Source organism: Anas platyrhynchos, chromosome 10 (genome assembly GCF_047663525.1).
Source record: "Anas platyrhynchos isolate ZD024472 breed Pekin duck chromosome 10, IASCAAS_PekinDuck_T2T, whole genome shotgun sequence".
Lineage (NCBI taxonomy): Eukaryota > Metazoa > Chordata > Aves > Anseriformes > Anatidae > Anas > Anas platyrhynchos.
This window is the reverse complement of record NC_092596.1, coordinates 23,562,560-23,587,115: the sequence shown is the minus strand read 5'-3', so window position 1 is coordinate 23,587,115 and position 24,556 is coordinate 23,562,560. Positions and strand designations below refer to the sequence as shown.

General features: G+C 37.9%; 1 protein-coding gene across 4 annotated transcripts in view; it reads right to left on the bottom strand.

The window, feature by feature from the left end:
* Positions 1 to 1,136: 1,136 nt before the first annotated feature.
* Positions 1,137 to 24,556, bottom strand: part of LOC119717858 (fibronectin type-III domain-containing protein 3a) — a 45,552-nt gene continuing 22,132 nt past the window's right edge. For all 4 annotated transcript variants that reach the window (XM_038184268.2, XM_038184269.2, XM_038184270.2 and 1 more), the window contains exons 5-27: positions 23,653 to 23,729; positions 19,461 to 19,692; positions 17,876 to 18,154; positions 16,458 to 16,513; positions 15,150 to 15,304; positions 14,827 to 14,886; positions 13,293 to 13,431; positions 12,180 to 12,233; positions 11,379 to 11,500; positions 11,121 to 11,295; positions 10,787 to 10,873; positions 10,430 to 10,568; positions 9,855 to 9,923; positions 9,491 to 9,609; positions 9,286 to 9,391; positions 8,453 to 8,628; positions 7,737 to 7,850; positions 7,008 to 7,157; positions 6,370 to 6,650; positions 5,518 to 5,730; positions 4,995 to 5,161; positions 4,670 to 4,791; positions 1,137 to 3,735 (exon numbers count right to left, since the gene is read on the bottom strand). In XM_038184268.2, the coding sequence (XP_038040196.2) occupies positions 3,418 to 3,735; positions 4,670 to 4,791; positions 4,995 to 5,161; positions 5,518 to 5,730; positions 6,370 to 6,650; positions 7,008 to 7,157; positions 7,737 to 7,850; positions 8,453 to 8,628; positions 9,286 to 9,391; positions 9,491 to 9,609; positions 9,855 to 9,923; positions 10,430 to 10,568; positions 10,787 to 10,873; positions 11,121 to 11,295; positions 11,379 to 11,500; positions 12,180 to 12,233; positions 13,293 to 13,431; positions 14,827 to 14,886; positions 15,150 to 15,304; positions 16,458 to 16,513; positions 17,876 to 18,154; positions 19,461 to 19,692; positions 23,653 to 23,729 (3,410 nt within the window). In that variant the 3' untranslated portion in view covers positions 1,137 to 3,417. The remainder of the gene's footprint in view (positions 3,736 to 4,669; positions 4,792 to 4,994; positions 5,162 to 5,517; positions 5,731 to 6,369; positions 6,651 to 7,007; positions 7,158 to 7,736; positions 7,851 to 8,452; positions 8,629 to 9,285; positions 9,392 to 9,490; positions 9,610 to 9,854; positions 9,924 to 10,429; positions 10,569 to 10,786; positions 10,874 to 11,120; positions 11,296 to 11,378; positions 11,501 to 12,179; positions 12,234 to 13,292; positions 13,432 to 14,826; positions 14,887 to 15,149; positions 15,305 to 16,457; positions 16,514 to 17,875; positions 18,155 to 19,460; positions 19,693 to 23,652; positions 23,730 to 24,556) is intronic.

Genomic DNA, 24,556 nt, shown 5'->3' with positions numbered 1-24,556 from the left:
GAAAAGCAGTGCAAAGGGTGCATTTTGTGCACATCATTAGCAGTCGGTGTGGAGTCAGAGGAAGATGGATCACAGCATGGTGGGCAGCACGAGAAGCAGCCACAAGAAGCCAAACAGCTCCAGCTGACGTCCTCAGAAATTGTGCTGCATGACTGCAACATGTATAAGGCTATCCTTTTGGCTTCTCCCCGCACATTTTCTGAGAAATGTTTGTAATATTTTAGGAGATTTGGAAGGCTGCAAGGGCAGGAAGCAGCGGATAGAAGACATTCGCCTTCTCCCTTGTTTGTAAAGCAGGCAAACACAGAGCCCAGATCGCCAGGGGCTGTCCCAAGCCCTGTCTGACCTCACAAAAAAGGTCTCAAGAAATGGGTTTGCTGCCCAGACATCTCTTAGAAACCAGAGGACAGCATCGTGCTAAAAACCTACCTTGCAGAGCCTCATCAGAAATTGTTTCTGGAGCAGAGGCCATGCCCACACACCAGCAGAACTGGCAATGAAGGACCACGCAGGAAAGATAGGCAAGGAAAGGCCAGGTTCTGCACTCAGCAAGCACTGCTGCACCGAGTCCTGAAGGCAGGATAAAGCCATTCTTTAAGGAGCAGGTGTCTGTGCACCCTTCATGGCATGAGACGAAATGAAAGCTGAGCAGTGATAAATCCTCTGCAGTTTGGACAAAAATAGTTGGAAGGAAGAAGCAAATCTGCATGTTCCTGCTCTGCATGGAAATGCCTGCCTGGCTGGCACCTGGTGTCTTCCTTCCTCATCCAATGTAAAGAGAAAAAAAAAAAAAGTAATGGTTTGAGGAATAGCAGCTGGTTTTCTTCCCCAGAGGTGCAGCAGACTGGAGGCACAGGTGGTAAGGGGTAAGGGTGTGCATCCTTCCCTGATTTTCAAGTCACCAAAACCCTCTGGGACACGTGCCTGGCGCACCTTCCTCACCCACAAACGAAATGCAGGCAACCGGACAGGTTTCAGTTGTGCATTTCAAACAACTTTTCATCCAGAATGATTGCTTTAAAGACAGTTCTTCGTGATCCTCAGTAACCACGCTAAACATGTTTCTTCAGCTTAAATTACAGGCTGTACAAATGACTGAATAAAGTCAAAATCCACAAAAATACGCAACCCGGTAGTCAAATTTGAATACATTTGTATTATTTATTGGCTGTATTAAATATATTATCTATTTGATAGTTACAATTTAGTAATACAATGCATGGCAGCTTTAACATAAGTTTGAGATACCTCAAAATTACAATACAAGAAAAATGAAGATACCTAATACATTAATGCCACTAGGGTATATCGTTCTGGAATGGATAATAGCTGACGTGACATCGGTATTACGGCAGGCTGCCCAGTACACTTCCTGGAAACACGAGTATTTTGTGGCAATTACAGAGGAACTTTATTTTACCTTTTAGGAGTCGTGACTTGTTAGTATTTACTTTGCAATTCTAATTTATCTTTTAAAATCACCAGAAAAAGTGTTGCCAAATAAATCTCTACAAACTTCGTTCTAAGAGTTAAAGAAGTAACCCTTTGGCAATAGAGATTTGCTGAAGGCAGTCGTATTTGCTAAAAGTAGACTATGAAGAGAAAGACAGATTGTAAACCCTTCTGCAAACTAAAGACACTAATATCTGTATAAATCTCTTTCGAACAGTGGAGGGAGAGATTTCTATGATATAATAAATGATTAACTTAAAGTTCTGCTACAAGTAGAACAATACATTCAAACATACATTTTCCAGGACTTTTAATCAAAATAAATAGAGTACAAAATGAAGAGTACATTTTGAAAAGATTAATTTCAGATTGCACCATAAATCTACTTTTAAGAGTATTAAGCGATACTATGTCATAATTTAGGTTTTCCACATCTGAAATACAACACAATGCCTCAAACTATAACGCAACATTATTCATCAACTGCCATAGGAGAAAGACCCTTAAAGTGATTAATTACGGGAAATACTTAGCCTGTAGCACTAGCACATCCAACATTCCACATACAGGTGCATCGCTCTGATGTATATAGTGTAGTCTTTGCAAAATAACGCTGAATCTGCCTTTGTAGGGCATCTCTCAATGCTATCAGGAAGACCCATTCTGAAACTTTTTCTAAACTTGCGAGTTCCAGCTTTCAAAATCTTTGATAAAAAGAAGAGAGCCGTCGGGCTCGCCTTTAGATACTCGTAAGCAGATTTAACGAGAACAGTCATATGTAGTGCACAGTGTCCACGAAAAAATACCCCCCAGACAAACAGGACGCGTTTCAGAAAAGTTCATAGCAGGCTGAACATTCCCATCTAGAAAACAATGGAATGTGAAGCTGCTACCACTGGGATAGCAAGTCATTTAAAACATTGTATAAATGTTATCTAAAAAGAGTTCTTTCATGTACAATTTGATAATTCAGATCAAGATAGAAGGGCATCCAAAAGCAGTTTGAACTTTCATTTTTAGGTTAATAATAGTACAAAAACATTTGCTCAGTTTGAGCCAAATAGTGTAACATTTATCATAAATGCACTCTTTCTCCTTAAAGACAATACCTGTGCTTTTCTGAAAACACTGCAAAGATTTAATCAGAAGCACAGGAAATTACTTTTCTCTCAGGCACTGAGAGTGAAATGTGGATTGGGCCAACAACTGCTCACCAACAGCAGAAAGCATTTCATTCAGAAATGTACAATACAAAAGGGGCCTTTTCTGCAACGTTACATACGAATGCAATTGCAGCATGTACATCACATCCTGCTAACATTTTGTCGAGCATTTTGATTAAAATTCTAAAAATGCTGGCACCCTCTACTATAACGCTTGAAATGATTATTACTGAATCCAAAATATTAAAATAACTGTAAAGTAGTAATATCGCTAAGTCAAAGTCAATATTCTGCTTTCCTTCTACAGTATATTAAATGTGGTATGCTCTAGTAATGTCTTGCAATACAGTACTGCTCTAAGCTTAAGCATTTGTGCTGCTGTATCTCATGTATACCAAACTACAACGATACCTGATTAAACATTGCTGATCGGCTACCACTGGTCTAGTTGTACTTGAAAAGGACTTGCTCTAGGAACGCCTTCTCTCTCTAACTGGCCGAAGGCCCCGCTTGAATTCGGAGAGAGGAAGAATGTGCACACACACCCGTGTGCACGATAAGGCAGTTTTTGCTGTTTTATTAACAGCTAACCCTGATTACAGAGGACCCAGGATTACCCTTTCTACAAGAAATCTGTGTTCAGTATTTGGAAAGGATCTGCCAACCCAGCCTCACTGTTAGCCAGCAGCAAAAGTGGAAATGCACGTATCTATACATCCCCACCTAGGATTTTAATTAGAACTAACCATAAATACCCGAAATAGCTTCTGTACAAAAAGCTGAGTACTGAATAGGCTCTCATCTACTTGATTACAAAGTACTGAATAACAACAGCAAATAAAATAGCAACCACTGCAAACCCACAAAGAAGAACGATAGCAATGAAGCGCTCCTCACGCAACGTCTTCTTACTCTCTGCCAGCTCTGTTGTCAAATCAGCACACTGCGGAACCAGCTCCTGTTTCTGAGATGAGAATACTGTACTGGGACTGTAAGGTCCATACAGTTCTTGGGATCCAGTAGAGTCTTGGGACTGACGGCCAGCGCAGACTCTGATCCGATATTCACAGTTTGTCTGCAGGCTTGTGAGACGGAAGGAAGTCTCTGGTCCCTTGTATACCTAGGCAGAAGAAGAAGAAAAAGAAAGCACTTTAATTGGGATTCATCTCACAAACATTAAGTTATACTTCCCATTCCGCTTTATGAGCACAGGCAGCACTGGACGTGACCTGAAGTCATTCTCAAGCCAACTTAATGAAATCTCAGCTTTTATTTCTTACGAATTTATGATCCATTTTCTAGTGAATAATCCAAAGCTTCTTATAGTGCTCCACACTGATGGACCTGGATTTCAAAACTTAGAAAAAAAATAAATCTATATAGTTCTGCAGAACCACGGGTCTGTATAATTCCCCTACAAATGTGGGGCAAGTGATGTCCGCTACTAACAAAGACAGTGATGCCACAGACTGTATGGTTTAAGGATCAAAAGAACCAAGGGAAGCACTGAGAAGATTGGGTAATAACAGTGGTAACCCCCCAAGCAATTCTCCCAGTGACTCTCAAACCTGCCTTTGTAGTCATTTTCTTCCACAGCACAAGCCAAAGGGCCAAAACAGACCTGAACCATTATGATCTGTGCCTTATAGATTATTTCCAGTTAAGTGCTTCTACTTCAAAGAAAGAGCAGAAGCAGCAGCAATTTGCCTGCTAATGAAAAGGACAAGTTGAAGAAAGCACAGAATTGTGTAAACTAAGTTAGTCTTAAGAACAACACTCTCAAAAGACTGCCCACCCGTATTTGCCTGAACATACAGTCTGTAGTGACATTCCCCTGTGGGGGTGATTAAAAATGCACAACAACATGAAGACAGGCAAAAGTGCTCCTTTGAACAGATCTCCAAAGTGAGCTAAACAAAGGACACTGTATCTGCAATGTACTTGGGAATAACTTATTTACATTTGGTTAAGAAAAAAAAAACAAAACAATCCTCAGAGGAGTTTTTTTTCCTTAAGTAAAACGCCTCAAGTTCATTTTGTTAAATAAAAGGTACCTGATCAAACTCTCTCCCAGCAGCAAGCTGAAGGATGTAAACAATGGAATCTCCTTTCATCGGCTGTAAAGGTTCCCATGTGATTTCATAAGTGTTTTCTTCCAGCTGATTTGCTTTGGGTGCTAGAAAAAAAGTGGTTTCTTATTATTTTAGAAAAAGAGAATAATGGTCTCTACCAATGTAGAAAATCTCTATGTAAGATAGCCAGCTTCTGTTCAGTCCCACAGTGGCCACGGAGAGGTCTCACTGGGAAAAGAGTTGGGTTTTAGCAATCTACCTACCAAAAAAACAGCTTGCAGAGGTTTCTAGAGCAGTGTAAGCTCACCTTTAAGAGATGCGGGTGGAGACTTAGTTGTAGTGAAAGCGTAAACTTCAGAAAACTCTCCCTCTCCGGCATCATTATATGCCTGGATTTTAAAATAGTACGTAGTGGATTCACTGAGTCTCTGCACCTTGTAGGTATGACAAGGACCGCTATAAACAGTAACAAACCTGGAAAACAAAACAAAACAAAACAATATATACAAATTAGAATTACTCAGTAACCACAAATTTGTGCATCAATATCGTAAGTTAGCTTGGTGAATATTTTTCTATCTAACTTTAGTACAAAAGTAGTGGAAATACTATACTAAAATTACTATTTACAAGTAAATACTAGCTAACAGCGATTAACAGCACTTCTGGTTGAAAGACAGGATACAAAAATGCACACAAAGTGGCAAACTTTGGGATGCCCAAATAACTTACTGGTGCAGACAGAGGTGAGAATACTTAAAATGGTCTTAGAAAACTTGACATGAAGTTTTAATGCAGCTGTAGCATTCTTAGTGTTCTGATTATTTTACCTGCCAAACCTGTCCTCCATCTGCAAGTTGAATTGTGTCGGGTTGGTAATTAAAGCTTTGCTGGGACCTTCACCCCATTTCAGTTTAAGGCTCTGGTAGCTGAAGACCACACATTCAAGATGAGGAGGGTCAGGAGGTAGTGGTTTCGTTTTGGCTTTAATGGAATGACTAAAAGGACCAACTCCAAAGCTGTTTATGGCCTGTATTCTAATTCTAGAAATGGGAGAAAAGTGACATGGTTAATTTACTGAGGCCACAAAAATACTAATGAAGAGTTAAAGTTTGTAAAGAATATGACTACAAACAATAAAGCAATTAAAATGCAGTCAGAAATTAACTTTACAAATTATCTATTTCAAAACAGGTCAAAATAATTACATTGTTTTCAACACAATGAAACTTCAGTGTTTCTCAGAATTGTTCAGGTTTATTCCGTGCAGCGAGCAAGTGCCCAGGCGCTCTAAGATCCCATTTACTTCTACCATTTGCCTCCTGCTGACACCGAAGATCCATAATCTGAACTAGGCTTTAGTTAAACCAAACATTGTGAGATACTGACGACATCATTGTATGCACTGCTTCTGAATAAAAAGTTAAAAACCCAGAAAATTTAGAATAAAGCCTTGGCTTTGAGATGGAATGAATCTTAACACAGCAATCTCAACTCCTGCTGCTGAACTTCATGGTTTATATCTGGAGATGACAATTTTATTTTTTTCAGAGTTGTAGAGTGAATCAAGCAAATATTCTGTAAGCTGAATGAAATTGCTATAAAGTTTAAAAACACTACCTTCAAAGCTAGTGACTGCAGGTTCTACAAACGTGGTTTCTGAATAAAATGATTATTATTACCTGTACAGAGTATCAGGCAGCAGATTCTCAAGAACATGGCTTGTATTTCTTCCAACAGCTACAAGCTGCTTCTCCCCATATTCTATATTATATCCAGTGATCTCTGACCCATGACAACACGGTTCTTCCCATTGAATTGCAAGGCACGTTGATAAAGGAAGAGAAATTTCCATTTGATCTTCCTCAAGTAAATGCAGTACTGACACTGCTGCAGGCACTGATGCAGGGGTTGTCACCACACCAGTCTCACCAAACAACCCAACTCCAGAGATATTTACAGCCTGAAAGAGAGATTATGTGTTGTTTACTGAATCCACTTTTTTTCTAATCAGTCATATCTGTCATGCTTTCTTTTGCATGTCATTAAAAGGAACTTGGAAGAGCATGGGAAATTTCCCAAGCAACACACAAACATGGCAAAATGTTTGCTATTTAATAAAACACTTGACCTAAACCTCATTTTTAGATACATGCAGTTAGGAGGGACTTGGGGAGAAGGGAAAGGGAGAGTGATTTTTTAAAGCAATATTGTCTTAGTAAGTGACAGCATGTAGTTGTCATCTCTAACTGATTTTTTTCTGCAAACTATATGCGCTTCCTCATTTGTTTAGTAACACATAATAAAAGGCTTTTCATACCTGTACTCTGCAGTAATATGTGGTTGCAGGTGTGAGACCCTTCACTTCATAGCTCTGGCAAGGGCCAGTGTAAATGACATGCATTGCTCCTTCCATCTGACCCCAGTCCAGTCTGTATTCACTGATTTCTGCACCATTGCATGCGGGACTCTGAAGGTTTAAGTGACAAATTATCTTCACTACTGCACACATATACATGTTCAACATGCACGATCTTTCATTACACCACACAAAGACATCAAAACAGAAGCACTGGGATTGAAAAACTGAGTTCCTTTTAGAGAACAAACTTAATTCTCAGATATGATACTTGGGCTCTTTGCTACCATTAAACAATGCCAGTACATCGTACCCATATGCTTGAAGCTGCTACTGCTGTAGCATGCTGCATGATTTCTTACAACCACACTGGAAATTTAAACTCAAACTTTCAGCGATACTCAAAAAAATGACTTAAAGGTCGACTTCTTAAAATGCTTCCATGTATTAACAGCAAAACACTAGTTCCCATACTGTGAGGAGAATTTAAATGGCACTCCATTTATTCAGTTTAAAATGAAAACTGGTAGCAGACAAAATCTGCACGAACAACGTATGGCTCTATAGAGAAATATTTAAAATATTACACCCATACCTTTGCCATTTCTTCCATTTCTGTATATTACACATTACTATTATTCTAAAAGCCAAATATTAATTTGTATATTACTGAAAAACATTAAAACTTACCTCCCATGAAACTATAACAGAAGTTGCACTTTTACAAGTTATTACAGGTTTGCAGCATTGATCAGGAGGCCCGGGAGCAGTAGAGATTTCTGCTTTGTCCGAGTGAGGACCGAACTGAAAAAAAATAAAAATACAACTGCATGAATATAGCAACAGTAGTAAAGCAAAAACTGATGTGCAAGTGCACAAGCCAAAGAAAACAAATTATTTTTAACTTGATAGGGAAGCAAATAGAATATTTCAGTGCTTAGTTTCATAGCGCCATTTGAAATTCCTTCCAGGGAGTTTACTCTGTAAATTGGCCCCATGCCTACAGGATATCTGTGATCCTCCCACTAACTCACCCTCTCCTATAGTCTTGTAACTCCTCCTTTCCCTGTAGTCAGGATTCTGCTTCCACAAGCAATGGTAATGCTTCAGAAAGACTTTTATGCAACCACCATTTGTCCTAACCTAACCTTGTTCAAACATGGCACTGTTCGACCCCACCTCTCTACACAATACTATTCCCACACCACCAATCTGTAAAAGTCGACACTAACTGTAAAAGTATAAAACTGTCCTTCCTTCAGCCCCACCTCAGTGAATCCACATGAAAAATCCTGCTCCTTCAATGAAAATCTAACAAGCCACAAAATACAATCAGGCTCCTAACATGATAGTACCATCACTATCCCTTGCATAAAAATATCTGCTCTCATTAGCAGAGTGGTTACCCCAACTTTGTTTGCTGCTCGTATCCAGAAGCAGTATGTTCTCCCAGGAAGCAGGTTGTTCACTGCGTATTCCGATGCTGGACCCTGATACACTTGTCTGCGCTCATCTTGTTCCGAGTTTGCCATCTCTACAATGTATTCTGTTATGTCGGAACCTCCATCGACAGACGGCGGGCCTATGAAATAAGAAGGGATTTTTTCTATTCATTTCACAAACCACTTTTTCCTTTAGCTTGTTTCTAATTAGCCTCCTCAAGCTGCATGTCAAGCCAGATGAATTCTAAAAATTACAGAATCCCAGTGCAGGCATTCATCATATCTGAGCAGAAACATTTCATGATGCTCCCCCCTCCTCCCTCCCCGATACTGTTATATAATTTTAAGATAGCCTTTATCAGGTTCTTCCATATATTTTTCACACATTGCCTTCAAAAAACAATGTATCTTCTTTACTGTTTATTACCTTCAATAAGATAAAAATTAAAAAAAAAAAAAAACAAAAAAGAGGGGTGATTCTCAAATTGCCCATAACACATCAGTAACAAGGCAGTCAGTCAGCAAGCTTTCCTCAAGACCTTTATTTCTGTTTAACTGTTTCCATATTGATACACATATATGTATCACCAAATCTTAGCTGGTTAGCATGCTTTGTTTATTTATTTATTTATTTATTTTTATTTTTTAAAAAGAAACTAGTAACGTGGGCTATACGATTTACATTCTTTTTATATGAAAATACTTAAACATATAAGTAAACATTTTAAAGAGTTCTACAGATTTTTAATTTTTGTTCTGATGTTTAAAAATGAGAAAAATATTTTGCTGAAGCTTACCCCACTGTAAAGTGATTTCCTTGGGCTTAGCTTTGCCTGCCAGGCACGGAGCATGACACGGTCCAGGAGGAACAGCCGATGTTGTAACAGTCATAACATCAGAAGCCTAGCGGTAATACACATGGTTTTAGCATGAAAACACAAAATATTTCACTAAACAGAATGAAATGACTTTCAGAACCAAATTTATTCTCCTTTTTCTCACCTGGCTTTCGCCACCTTTACTGACACAATAAACTCTCAATCTGTATGAAGTACCAGGCTTGAGATGATCACATGTGTGCTCTCTCTGGGAACCACTGTATATGGTATCCCATTTACTCCCTGGGGTAAAAAGAAAATACTTTATACTTAAAAGTTTTTGCAAAAATCAACCTTGAAAATTTTCACACAATTTTTTATGAAGATAATCAAGCCACAGAATCCAATCTGAAGTATCAGTTACACAAAGAACATGTACAACAAAAACAGACATGAAAAAATAACAGTAATTACTAGAGCAAGGAGTAGTGAATCACAAGCTGAGTTAGTAACACAAGCTGAATTAGTACTTAATGAGAATGGTTTACCAATTAATGCTTCTGAGATTTCCAAAAAGTATTTAGAAATGTCCGATCCTCCATTATCTTTGGGTGGTTCTGAAAGAAAACAGCATCTTAAAATAAATTATTGAAGCTTTAAAGACAATGCATTAATTTGCTATCATCTGTTTTCAGAGAACATTTTCATCTGTTATAGAATTCATTCAAGTAGAAAACGTAATTTAAATAAAAAACTGTGAACACACACTCAAAATACATTTTACAGGACAATAGTTTTTCTATTATTAATTGTGATTATGTGAGGAAGAAGTGCAACTAAGAAAATACTGCCAATTTCAGAGGCAAACTTTTAAGAGTATGTAAAAATTATGTAAGCATCATGGTAAATTTGGTGCTATTAAAGCATATCTAAAATGAATACTGCTGATTACAGCCCCAAAACCAGAGCAAGGTGCATTTTTTAATGCTATGTATTCCTTCTGCAGTAACATTCTCTACAGAGACAAGTAATTAGCCTGAGTTTGCCTCTGTTCTTTGATCCGTGTTGCGTACACAAATGTATGAGAAGCACTCAAATACAGCACTAACGAAAGGTAACCTACCCCATGCAACTTTCACACTGTGCGAATGGATCTTTCCCTTTACAGTTGGTTTACTTGGCGGTCCAGGTTTGTCAGGATTGGTGCTGTGTTCTACTACCTCACTAGGACTACTTTTTCCTTCACTGTTGTAGGCAAAGAGCTGTTTCAGGAATGAAGAGAACATATAAGCAATTGATTTAATGACAGGTAATACACAGCTAGCTGATTTACAAAATTCTTCCATGCAAACAAAACCAAACACACGAGAATTGCAGGTTAATTTATCCAGTCTCCACAAAAAGTGTCTTAGCTACACAGAAATGCTAAACCCCCTGAAATGCAGTCATAATTAAATTAGAAATAAAATATAGTACAAACCCTAAACTTATAGGATGTACTCCTCCTAAGATTTCTTAAAGTGCATGAGAGTTCATCTCCATTATACTGTGGTTGGAAACCATAACCCTGTAAAGGAGGAAAAAAAAAAACGAACAAATGCAGACACTAATTTTCCATGAGAAGACAAAATAAAGACTTTTAGACTTTTTTTTTTTAGCTGGAACTTCATCTTTGTTTGATAAATACATGCAGTACTTGCCAACTGTTGCACTATTTTGCATCATTTTACTGAGAAGTAACATACAGGGTTAATTGTTATTTATGCACTCCTGCACATCAAGCTTTTATCCACGCAATAAAAAACAGCACTTACAGAACCTTCTTCCTCCATGTCTAAACTATAAGTGAGAGAGTCATCTGAAGACACCCCGTTAGGTGGGCTCCACTTCAATGACAGCCAGGTCACTCCTGCTTCAACGAGCACTGGGGGCGCTGGGGGTGGCGGGACGATTCCTGCTGTGTAGTATGTCACTGTCTCACTAAACCCACTGGAAAAGTATTTTTTAGAAAGTTAATGACGGCAGATGTAGCTGCAGAGAGAATGAATGATATTATAAATTGCGTTCATTACCTCATTCCAATATCGTTTTTAGCAGCTAGTCTAAGTGAGTATTTTGTAGAAGGAGAGAGTTTGGTAAGTTTATACTGCTTCAGATGCCCGTAGTAGCATTCTTTGAAGGGTCCATTCTTCCCCTTTAAAAAAGTGAGAACAACCTGAGCAACTTTCTGCACTGGGACTGTATGCTCTCTGCTAAGGTCAGTTTCTTCACCTCTAACTTTCCCTAAATTTTGTTTCACAAATTTAGTAACAACCAAAAAAAAGGAAGCCTTAAGAATGTAAAAAAATAATGTCACCAGGGTCATACTGAGTATTACTGATAGCAATCCTGAGTATTCCAGATAATAAGACAACATGTTGATTGAGATGTGATGATTTTTTGTGCTGGAGTTGTGACAAAATGATCATAAATAAAACTGCAATTGAAAACAAAACACACTTTTGATTTTTTTTAATCACTTCAGAATTACATTTATGTAATAAGTTCAAAATTTCAGTGGTATTTGTGATAGCTACTGAAGACACAAGCCAAACACTCAGCCATTTAAACAAAGCATAGGAATTAATACTCTGAATGACAAGAACCAAATGAGGAAGCTTTGCACTATCCTCTCAGAGGATCTAAAAGGATTATCTACTTGAATTGCTGCAATACTGGTAATTTGATTTAAGCTTTTTAATTGGCTAGTGACTTTAAAACTGTCTCGACAGTTGCACCAAAATAGTGGATGTACCTAAGCAGAAAGTATTTTTAGGTATAATTGGCCTAAAGATGTCATTATGACTTTTTTTTTCCACTAGAAAAGGGCTTACCTCATCCCATTCTAAAAGAAAATTAGTTATTTTGGAACCATTGTCATTTGAGGACTGAAAATAAAGAAACAATGAAAAAAGTTAAAATCAAATGATGAACTTCACACATATATATTGCATGCTAAAACAAAGCATTTTAAGAATTGAATATATATATTCCAACCACCTTTTAAAACATAACTATTTAGTGTACAGCTGAAAGGAATCTGCAGTAGGCATACAGAACAACCCTCTTTTTCCACAAAGATACTTCTGATAACCTGGAACTCTATTGTGGGCATAGACACACGTATTCAGTGAAGTCAGTTAGTCAGGGTAAGCACTAGCAGCTATTTCAATTCCTTGTTCCTGGTGGCCCTCTGAACTGTTACACTAACTTTATTAGTTTTGATAGTTTCTAATATGAACTTACAGGCAGTTTCATTTTCTGAACAATGAAAACAGTCTTAAAGTTTTTCTTTACATCCTCATGCTGTGTGTTTGCCAACTGGCTGTTTGAGCAATGTAAGCATTCAGACAAGCAACATTTCTGTTTTCTGTGGCACACAAATGGGAACTCTATCCTTCCTCAGAATAGATACAAATAATTTAAATGATGTTATTCATTTATAAACCATTAGTTCCAGGTATAAGCATAGTCATAAGAAAAACATGAAAAAATAATAAAAAACAGATACCAAAGATACCAAATCTTCACAGATTATAATGTATATATTCAAAAATTAGATTGAAAAGTAAATGTACAAACTAGACAAAGATATTCACTATGAGTTGGTTCGAGTAACTAACATTGTAATTCCCAAATTCTTTTAAGTCACATCTATCTATGAACTCCAAGCAAAACGTCAATTCTCCATCCTTTCTTATGATGCCATTTAAGAATAAAACTTTCCTGTTGAACAACTGTTCATACTTAGAGAGACCTGCTACAAATTCAATCATACTAAAGTGATATGCAAAAAAATAGGGAAGCAGTAAAGGAAATAGGAAGAAGTGATCATGATTTCAGCCTTCAGTCTTAACCAAGCAACTTAAAAGCCAACACCTAATATACCCAAGTTATTGACAGAGCTAATGTAAACATGCCATATATGAATACATTAGTCTACTTACCTTCCACTGCAAACTCAGGCTGTTTTTGGTTCTGTTAATTAGCTTCGGGGCAGCTGGACAATCCGGCTCACAACTTTCTGTAGTGAAGCTTACTAATTCTGAAACGGATTCTTTGATCGAACTGCTGGTTGCTGAAACTCTGAACAGAGGACAATTAATTACGTTATTGCGTTAGCAACTGAAAATTTAAGGAGAAGTTGGCAGCTTGAGAAATTTACTTAATTGCAAATTGTGGTTACAGCAGCAAAACCAGAATGCCCATACTCTTGGAAAAAAGTACCCAAAGACGCTGATTCCTAAAGACAACAATATCATGCCTTTTCAGTCAAGACTGAAAAAGCCAAGTCTGAGTTTATGATCTTGTTCTAGGTTCCAGGAACTGATGTCCCCATCAGAAATTCTATTGGCCATACCATGCTCACCAGGGACACGGGTGTGTACTGACAACAGCGTGATGGAGCTTGTATGTGGACACTCACCACACGGAGCCTTCTAGATCAATATCCTTAATTTACAATTATTTTGAACTAATAATTAGTGAGGAATCCTTTCTATTGTTCATATTTTGACAGAAACAATGTGCCAATCTGAGTGTCTCTTGACAAAAAACAAGTCTATTTAGATGTTTGTAGGCCTCTGGTCTCTAAGAAACACGACCAAGATCATTCACAGAAGTTTTCTTTCCTAATCATCACAGTGAGAGGGCGGACTGCATTTTACTCTATCACAGTGGAGATATTTTAGTGATGAAATACTCATGGGAGGCATGATGAAAACTACAGCAAGCGTTACCAAATGGTAACAGAATACCTGACTTGAAATGAACCTTTTCACTGAAAAACCTTGAGATCGAATGTGGACTACACTTACACAACATTTCGGTGTAATTGTTCAAATGGGACAGGATCTCTGGGACAGTTTTACTCACTTATGTTTGTTTTTCAAGAGCAATGGATTGCCTTATTTTTCAGAAAGGTGAAAAATTGTCCATCTTCCAGTACCCTACGCTGTGCAAATGGAGCTCTGCTTCATTGCCAAGAGAACATCTTGTTCCCTTGTAACACAGCATCTACTATCTCCCTGTTTCAACTAGTTTCAGCTCTTCCTGCAGGGCTACAGAAGCTTGCAGTTCAGAGAAGCAACTTTACAAATCAAGCTGACACGTCAAACTTCCAAATCCACACTGAAGTTTAAGTTATTTTATCTGCTACTGCCTTCAGCCCACATCAATCTCTTTCACTAAGTGCAAACTTGTCATTCTAGAAAAGATGCCACAGAGGATAACTTGATGTTTATATTTCGGAGAAACAAGAAGAGAGAGAAGACAGTAGGGAAGAAAGCTGAAGAAAGTGAGGCGACACTTCAATGGAGTTGGAAGAAAAGAAGGAATTAGATAGCAACAGTGATGTCCGCAGCTCTGTTATTCTATGCTTAATATTCCTCAAATGTGGTCTGTGACCACACCTTTTTCATGAAGCTAGAATGATTTTTAATTAACATCTGAAAAACAACATTAAGTATTCCAACAACATACCTGACATGGTAATCAGTTGCTGGTCTGAGATCAGGAAGTGTAATTGTTAATTCTTCCCCACTATGGAAAGGGAGAAAAAAAAAGTTACAGCTCTTCCTTATACATTATTGGATAAAAGCTTATTGAAAAGCAAAACCATCTAGCACACATTTAATTTTCAAGTTTTCCATTGTCCACGTAACTCATACTGACATTACTTAAAATTTATTTCACGTGAAGTATGTAGGTCTGCAAGTCAACAAACAGCTCCTGATAAAGAGATTGCTGATTGGTTAATGTTTTTAAACATCGGTATTGTGCTTAAATGAAGAAACTAAACTTACACATAGACAGATTTAAATTTTCCATTTTTACCACTGTTGGATATTGCTACTTCAAATGTAAATGCTGCTGGACTATGACTATGGCTCTCTCCATTCTGTGAACTAACTGGGAGATTCCAGGACAGAACGGCTGATCTTGCTTGTATATCAGAAACCTATTAAAAGCATAAATAATGCAAGTAAGTTTGCTTTCTGTAATAAAAGGTCAATTAGTTAATAACATGGTGTTGCTAGCTTGCCCATGAAGTTCCTCACTGGAGGAATTCTTTACCTTCGTAATGGAAACACTGAGTAATTATTTGAGTTTACATTATTCTGTTTTCATTTCAATTATCAAACTAAAGGATTTCCTTTCAGAGACTATATAACCTTACTTATAGGCACGTTAAGTTGTCTCAGTGTACGAAGAGAAAATCTGTTATTTCACTTGCACTGTTTGCATCTTTCATTTGGAGCAAATTGTCAGATCTGGAGTCTTCAACACTGGCACCAGATGTACCTTTAGGCACAGTCAGATGACATAACTTTCTAACTCTACTACAACTCCATTAATCGACCTTAACACGTAACCACTAATCTGGATGATAACAAGATTTGGTCTAAGCAAGTTTCTCTAACAAAAATCAACAAAGCCTTCTGATGGCATTAAGTACAGATGTCAGAGGCAGCAGTGAAAAATATGACTGTAAGAATGCCTGAAAGGCTAGAAAAAATAAAATAAAATAAAAAAATAATAACCCATGCTCAACACATAGATAATGCAAAGAAGAGTTTCATTAAACATGCTTGAGATCAAAAATTGGTGCTACTTCAGCCTTTAGACATTTCAATGTCTGTCATCAGATTCCAATGTCCTAAATAGTCTGTAAACACTCAAATATTTGCTCCAATTTCTAAACATAACATAAAAAGATGAGCTGTTTTTGTAAACTGTATTCCCAGTATCTGAAATCATCTATGCTGAATGAAGAATGGTTCAAAGAGCAAATAGGCTTCCATTAGTTCAGCAGGCCCTTTGCTTGCCAGGTACTAAAGTCCTTATATACACACACAACAACATCAACAGTAGATACTGCCTTGGCTTACAGACTGGCAAAACGAGCCAAACTGTTTCAGAAAGATGAGAAAAAGTAGGTTTCTATATGATGGTTGCCCTTTCCCACATACAAACTCTTACAACGAAAATACATCATTTCTATTAAAAAAATAAACCATTAAAGAAAAGAACACGTGATCAATGAGAAAGATGCATCTTGTTTAATAGAAAATATATCCACAAAAATAATGGTGTTAAAGGATAATACTTACTACTGGCTTGCCAATGCTTAAGTGAGTATCGTATTTCTTGGATTCTGTGTCAGATTCTGAAATTTCAAATACAAAACAGATTAGAGAAAACCTCAAGAGTAAAAAACAGTCTGTTACAAAAATGCCACCACAAGATGGAGTTCGCTTCATTAAGAGCTTAACAATAGTACTTATTGTGCAAAGAGTTAGTTTCCTCTGTTTGTTTTGGCTGCAGGATGGTTAGAAACATGAACTATCCAAAACTAACAGTGTTACAAAAACCCTTTTAGTACATCCTGCACAAAGGGTATATTTTCCTAATCTGAGCATTAGTGGATTTTCTTTGATAACACAAACACATTCCTCTAAAAACGAAAGGTGTTTAAAAATGACAATAAGATCTTATCTTGCTATTGTATGTGCTGTTCCCTGAACTTCCATTGTAAACCACTTGCTTTGGGTATAATTTGGAAGAAGCCTGATCAAAACTGTGTATTAGAAATACCCACAGGTATCAAAAGGTTTACACCTATAAACCGAATCCTATCTTCAAGTTGTCCATGTTGAACAACTCGGGATTTTTTTCAAAGCAAGTTTGTATTGAGACAAATCTTTAATCAAGAATGTCTTTAGTCCCTGAAACAAGCTGGATAAAAGCTTTCACCTCTATTTACTTCCCCTGACAAAGTCAGATATTTGCTTTATGTCTACAACTGAAGAGTTAAATACAACAGTGACAGAGATGAGAACTATACCTTACAGCCTAAAAAGACCATTTACTTTAAGACACACACACCACTAAGAGATGCACAAATTATTTACAGAATCATGATAGGAAACCATTTGTATATCGGAGAAAAAGTTTCAAACCAAAATGAAAGACATTTACACAAAGTATTTTACTGTATGCAAATCAAAAGCTGTAAGTTATTAATAAGCTCAAACATTTATATCAGCAAAAATAATGAGCTAAAATTACAACTGCTCAAACAGCAACCTGGAAAGACAGTTGCTCAAACCTTCATATTTCTCCAAGGTTTAAGTAGCTAGTTATCCAAAATGTTAGGACAAAGAGTAACACCAAAGGTCACAGTAAGGTATGTAAGTACCAACAGTTCATCCTCACTCGGAATACCGATCAGAGTTCCAGGTCAGAAAAGACAGAGCCCTAAGAAGTTTAGAATTAAATCTTCTTAAATACCTTATTTGATAAATCTCAAATGATAAAACTTGACATTACTTTAATGTCTCGAGGAAAAAGAATCCAAACATAACAAAAAGTATATCAGGCTTTCTCTAATCCCAAGTAGAGAAAAAACCTTACAAATTCAATTTTTGCAGAAATCATTTTACAGTAAACTTATCACATCTTCTGTTACAAAATAATCTAGTATTTTTTATTTATTAATTTATTTTTAAGCCCTTTCAATAAAACTTACCTCCCATCTCTGGACTCCCATCTGGACTGCCCTTTGTTTTTCCTATCTGCTTCTGCTTTAGTGGTCCTCCTGTCCCTGGCTGTCCCTTTCCATTTCCGTTCTGAATTGCTGCATTGGAAGAATTATTAACTTTATGTGGTGAAGACGGAGGACTGTTAAGTTTATTGTTAGTGTGACCACTAGCTTGTCTGTCTTTTAGTCTTTTCTTCAGGTGTTCTTGCATTTTGAGACTCCTTTCATCCCGCTGAATAAAATTTGTCCTTCCATGAGAACGAGGTTCTACAAAGCAAAGGAGAACTTATTTCATTGTTCTGTACAACTCATTTGACAACAGAGAAAGGCTCTAAAATCAGAAGAATAACTAAAATACAACTGGAACCTGAAAAAACATGCAACTTGACTGGCCTTGCTTTTGTAAGTCTGAAGACACATGGAGCTGCATGGCTCACAGCTGCACAGAGCCCCAGCTGATGCTCAGATGGCTTTGGGCAGCAGAGCAGCTGATGAGAAACATGCACATTTTACACTGCTGAGTGGCACAGCTTCACTAGACTGAAGGAACTTCACTAATAAAGAGTTTCTGGACTGCACTCAAATTAGCATATGAGTATAAAGATCAGGTAGGAGGAGAAGAACAGCAGCTGGAAGTTTAATTCTTGTCTTGAAATGTCATGTTCATTAAATGCTACAATAAAACACACAAAAATATCTGCAGGCAAATTTCCATTTCTTCTGTTTAACCCAGATTCAAATTATTGAATTTATTCTTTCTTAATATTTTTGATCACAAACTGAGTTTAGATTTTTTTTTCTTATTGTTTCCAATTCAATTCTTCAGACAACTATCTTTTGTTAGTTGCTCGAGATTAGGCCTCAGAGTTGCCTTTCTTCCCCTGATGCAGCTCTATATTCATACTTTCAAAAAAGCGTAAGCAAGTTTAGGACCCAAACTAACATTTTAAAATGTAGCTTAGGTGCTACTATTTTACCCTAGACATTAGCTGAAACAGCTTAATTAATGATTTGAGCTTGACAGAGAGAGAATGATCTTCCCCAGCCTAATTTCTTTCGATGTTAAATGCTCGTTTATATAATCAAACTTATAGCCTGTTTCAAGTCAGCAGTGATCCCAGTCCTCCAGTGAAATACTGCTTCATTCAATTTTTAGATACAGTGTGAACTTGCATTTCATTCTCCTATGAGATGACTATGATATTTGGTCTATGTATGTTACTGCTTTTTATTTTCTTTTCAGTCAAATTTGAACAAAGGGGGACATTTAAAAATATCTATAGAGTATCGTAACATTTCTAAGCTATCCCTTTTGTATTCAATCCTTAAACAGAACAGCAGAAAGTTTGAACTTTATACAATGATACCTGCAGAGTGCCTCTCCAAGATCCTTTATAAACAAGAGTACCTTAAATCACCTCATGAGGTGCCTAAGGTTCATGGAGGCTAATAACTAGCACCAAAATTATGGGAAATGTGTGAAGGAGCTACCAACAGAACTCGTTGCCTCAATTCAGAAAAAAAAAAAAGTGAAATCACTTCTCGTGCATTTAAACATCACCTGCACTCTCACCTTGTTCTTGAAAAACATGTGGTGGTGGATGCTGGTGGATGAACTGTGGCGGCAGCTCTCCTGTGCCAGGAACCGGAGGGTACACCGGGTGAGGTGGGTGGGGAAGCAGAGCATGGTGATGGTGCATGTAATGTGGCACGTGGGGAGGAGGAGGAGGAGGATGCATGGAAGGATGGAATTCAGCCGAGTGTGGCAACACCACCACTTTACGAACTCCATTTTCTTCCACCACCTGTCAAGCAACGTAAGAAATGAAATCTCAGTGCAGAAACAACCTTGTAAATCTTGTGCATTTAATCAAGCATCTCCGTGCCCAGGTTTGCACCTGCCATCTGACAGTCGAGGACATACAAGCAGAAACGAACCCCCATGGTTTTTTTACATACCCAGCATGTATCACTGGAAGAAACTGAAGTTGAAGGCAGTCAGTTTTAAGAAGATGAGCCTCACACATCAAAGTGCTAAGCAAGATTTGAATAATGTACACATTCCTTTAAACAAGTAATGTGAATCGATCAGGGTGCAATTCCTAATCTCCTCGCAGTTGCAGCCAGAAGACCTGCTTTACACCAGATCCAGCCTGACAGCACTATCACACGTACAAGTTGCTGCACGTCACCCATTTGTGGTCCATGTCTGCATACATGTTCCTAGCCTGTGGCAAGTACAAAGTAGTACAAGTCAGCTCTGCTGTCTTGCACTGCGATCAAACCCAACTCAAATGTCAAAATATTTCATGTTTGCCACAGGCGAAGAGAATTCAGACAAGGAACCTGTCTGCGTGTCTGAACTCTAGGATAAAAAGCTGCTAATGCTCTAACGCATGGAAAAGCTGCCCTGTGTATGCACACACACAAACACACACTTCTGAGCACGTCCTAAGCTGGCAACACATAGGCTCCTTTCAGAGTCTAATTCAGCCAGAGTTATATATATTAACATCTATCTCAGTATATTCCTTTTCCTACAGTAAACTTGAAAGACATTGAATTTTATACAGTAATTCCCCTCTAAATCTTAAGCTGAGGAAGGGCTTCAGACAGAACTCAGGTTTTAGAAGACAAAGTCAGGCACTAACACCAGAACAGGATTCACAGAAAGAAATATCAAACAATGATGACACTGAAATAAAACTATGCTGCCCAGTTTAGCCTCATCTAAAAGACATCTGGAAAAGACAACCAGAGGGTGAAGTTTACAGGGTCCTTTCTCCAGCTGTCATTCAGAGCTGTTTCCATCTGTGCTGCTTTGTTGTCACCCAGAGGTGAACACATTCAGGTTCTGTGGTTACTATCCCTTTTTGCTATCTGAGGGACCAAGTTTTTAGCAGCTACACTTCTGATGGGGTCAAAGGCCTTTGTCCATCAGAGAGATGACCTGGCTGTATTTCAGTTTGCTTCCGTCACCATATAGAAGTGCACTGGCACAACATTCACACTAACGAACGAGGAAGTCTGACTCAGAAGCAACAAGATTGGATTAACTCCTGCTAAAGGCAGGCAACAAACCGAGCACATTCTGGTCTATTCTCCCTTGCACAGAAAAATTAATCAGGTATCAACAATGTAATTTGGAAACAAAAAGTCAGTAATAGAAAAATATTCAATCTTAATGGCAAACTGACACTCTAAAATTAATCGAGGTGTTTTTCTTAATTGGTTTCAGAATTAGTCTGCAGCTTTGTGCTTCCTTCCCTCTACATCTCCCTTCTCCTCTGAGTTGCACTTAAAAATACAAATCACAGATGCTATTAGGAAAGGCCTTACGATGTTTTAGTATTAATGCAGCGAGGGACCACATAGCCCAAACCACTGCCTGCAGATGCAAATAGGGACCTGTGGCAAGAAGGGCCAGTCCAGATGCAGGCTGGCAAGCAAAACTGAGATGCAAAACTATTTTTTTTCTTATGAAATCTGTAAAATAAATCATACAAAATCGAATCTGCTCCTAGAAGATCTCAAGTTATTTACACAGATATCTGTTACTAAATAAAAAACAACAAAACTTACATTTTCAGGCATTTAATGAAAGCATTTTTATGAAAGCAGACCATATGTTTTATCCTTTTAGTTCCTTCAAGATCCTCTCTTAAAGTATGTTTAGTTTGGCTATAAGAAATCACTCCAGCATTTCCTAGTTGGCAAAGAAGGCATTACGGATGTTGAAATATTGCTTATGCCAAAAGTACATTTTGAAAAGCTCCTCAGCAGAAGATAGAGCAAACTAACCAGAAAGTATTCTTCGTAAAGGAAACAGAATGCGGCCACTCACAAACTGCTCTGACAAAGTTCAGCTGTAATATGACCTCAGAGCCAGCTGTATTGCTAGCAATTCTTAACAGACTTGAAAAAGGAGGAAAAAAAACATTGTAAGAAGTCACTGAAGACCAAGTTTCTGCTACACTGAATACAGTTTGTTCTTGGAGCAACGTGGGGGGCTTTTTGGTTTATCAACAGAACTAAATACACCATTTCAAGCATATTACTGTGCATAATGCTATAACACACGCTTTAATGTATGTAAGCCAAAGCTCAGAGCAAATTTTGACAGTTATATTAACTCTGCTCTGCGTATATAGTAAACAAGCGAGCTCATTAGGCCCACTTTCTGGCAGAAGGGATGTGTTACTGTACTAAGGCTTGTACAGGGTTTTACAGTCTGAACCTGCTATGTCACCGTTATCCACTACTGAATCTCTTCACTTCACTTTGGGAGAAACCAAAATTAATACTTCTGGGTTTCTTCAACAGTTTCTGGAACAGAAAGTTGAAGTCTCATCTGCTGAGAAGCAAGTCACAAATAACTGATTAAACCTGGTTTCAAACTTGTCTATCACTGTCATAGTGACCAAGGGAATTAAAGCAACAGAAAGAAAAAACAACAAAACAACAAAACCTTAGTTTCACATGACAGCTAACACAGAACAAATGTATTTTTCAGTTTGTACACTTCAGCATTTGCCAGTGCTCTGCAGACTGTTTGCACTGAAGACCCAATTTCGTATTGAAGCATAAATTATCTGGGGGGATCTTTCTTCAGGGTCTGCATGAAAATGCCTATTTATAACAGCAGAAGCACAAACTGCTGAGGCAGCTGTCTGCAGAAAGACAAGGGCCTGGGGAACACAAGAACAAGGGGTTAACAAGGCTCTCAAGCCTGCTTGGAAACTGTACATTTGGAACATTACTAGAAATCAAGAAACCTGTTCTATCCTGTTGGGAAAAAAAAAAAAAAAAAGAAAAAAAAGATGTTTTTAATTACTTTCCTTTAAAAAATTAATAATTTAAAAGTCAATCAAACTGAACTTCAAATATGCCTGATAATAGTTCAAACACCACACACCGCTCTGATTTGCCTCGACTTAACTGTGCAGAAGAGTGGAAAACCAGTGAGAATGGAAAAGTAAAGCTAGGAGAGAAGCCCAGAGTCCTGCTGTTTCCACGGGCACATGTCAGTAGCATTAACACTCCTGTTCACACGTCTGCTGTAATGGCAGAGATTTTACTGATTGTTAGGGAGATCAGCACTGTTAGAGGAAGGGGAAACTTCAATAAATAGGAGTTATATTTGAATAGAAAAATCTGAGTTATCAGAAGATATGAAAAAGAAATAACTTACGCAGTCTGGAAAAAAAACAAAAACAAAAAGACCTGAGGGATGACAGAGAGAATGGTACTGGTATGTGATCCGTATAACCACAGTCTAAGAAAACCATGTCTCACATCCACAGCATGAACAAGACAAGTTCAGCTGCTGCCACCAGCTATGTTCTCACCAGGCTGCTTCTAGCACAGCCAAGCCCGATCTGTACTCACCAGTCCCCTGGTACTTAGCATGCTACAATCCACAGGCATTGCTCCCGTGCCCTAAGCACTTACTTTCACCCTGAAAACAGGGCTGAAGGCAAATCAGGATGTGCATCCTGCTAATGGAACTCAACAGCCAGCCAATTCAGGGCCACCTACTGCCTCACTGGAAGTAACCTTTATGGCCTAGTAACTGAAATACTAATAAAAGAAAGAAAACTAGATCAAGGTGAGAGCGCGTACAACGAAGTTAAATATTTGATAAGTTCAATGGAAAAAATGAGAGCTGCTTTTACCAGCTGTTATAGATAAAATAATCAATAGCTTTATTGTTAAGAAGCCACACCCACAAACATACTTAAATATGAGAATAAATTAACATTTACCTGAGATACGTAACCGGGAGGCACAAAAATAGGCGGCATAGAACCATTTGGTGACATCATAGGAACATGTGCTGGACCTGAGAAGTAATAAGGTGCCACTTTTAAACAAACAAGGCTTTTACAGGCGCGAGACACCTGCTTTCGAAAGCTGTGGATGGTGTCTCAAAAGCCAGCAACTAGACCCAGCTCCACAGTTATGGAACTTCCTTCAGACAGACAGGTTTAGAGGCAAGGCTTCAACAACCCAGTGAAAAACCATTCAGGAGAGAGACTTAAATAACAAGACTGAGCATTAAGAAAAAAAAAAATCTGCACCAAATTTTCATCAAGAAAAATAATACAATGTGTCTCACCAAGGATAACTTAATGCCTGTTTTGAATGTGAAATTAAGCAGGATTTAATAACTTTCTGGAAGCATCCATCATTTCAGTGTAAGTGTGGCTGTGCAATCATTTTTACAAAAAGCACAGATTAGACACATCCCAACCACCATGCTTGTACAGCCAACAGTAATTCTGTAACTGTGCAACCATTAGCAAAGATCAATTTCAGTTCTCACATTGTAACACAATTGCTACAGTAGCATTGACAGCTAGTCAACAATTTTTTACTTTTTTTAACATAAAGATATGTTATTTTTCACTTCAAGCTGAAAGGTTTTACTCATCTCTGGGATTTGACCAAAGAAGAATGGACATGTTTTATATAATATGATTTGAAATGGTGAAAAGTATCCCTAAAATGGAAGTACTGATAAATTCAAGTTGACTTATAGGAGATATTTTGAACCAGCCTCAGATTTGCAGTCGTGTCACTTACCCACCAGCTAAAAAGCACTTTGAGGCCACACACAGGCGGTAGTGATGCTTCCCTCAATGTTAACAAACTGCTTATGCTGCTACC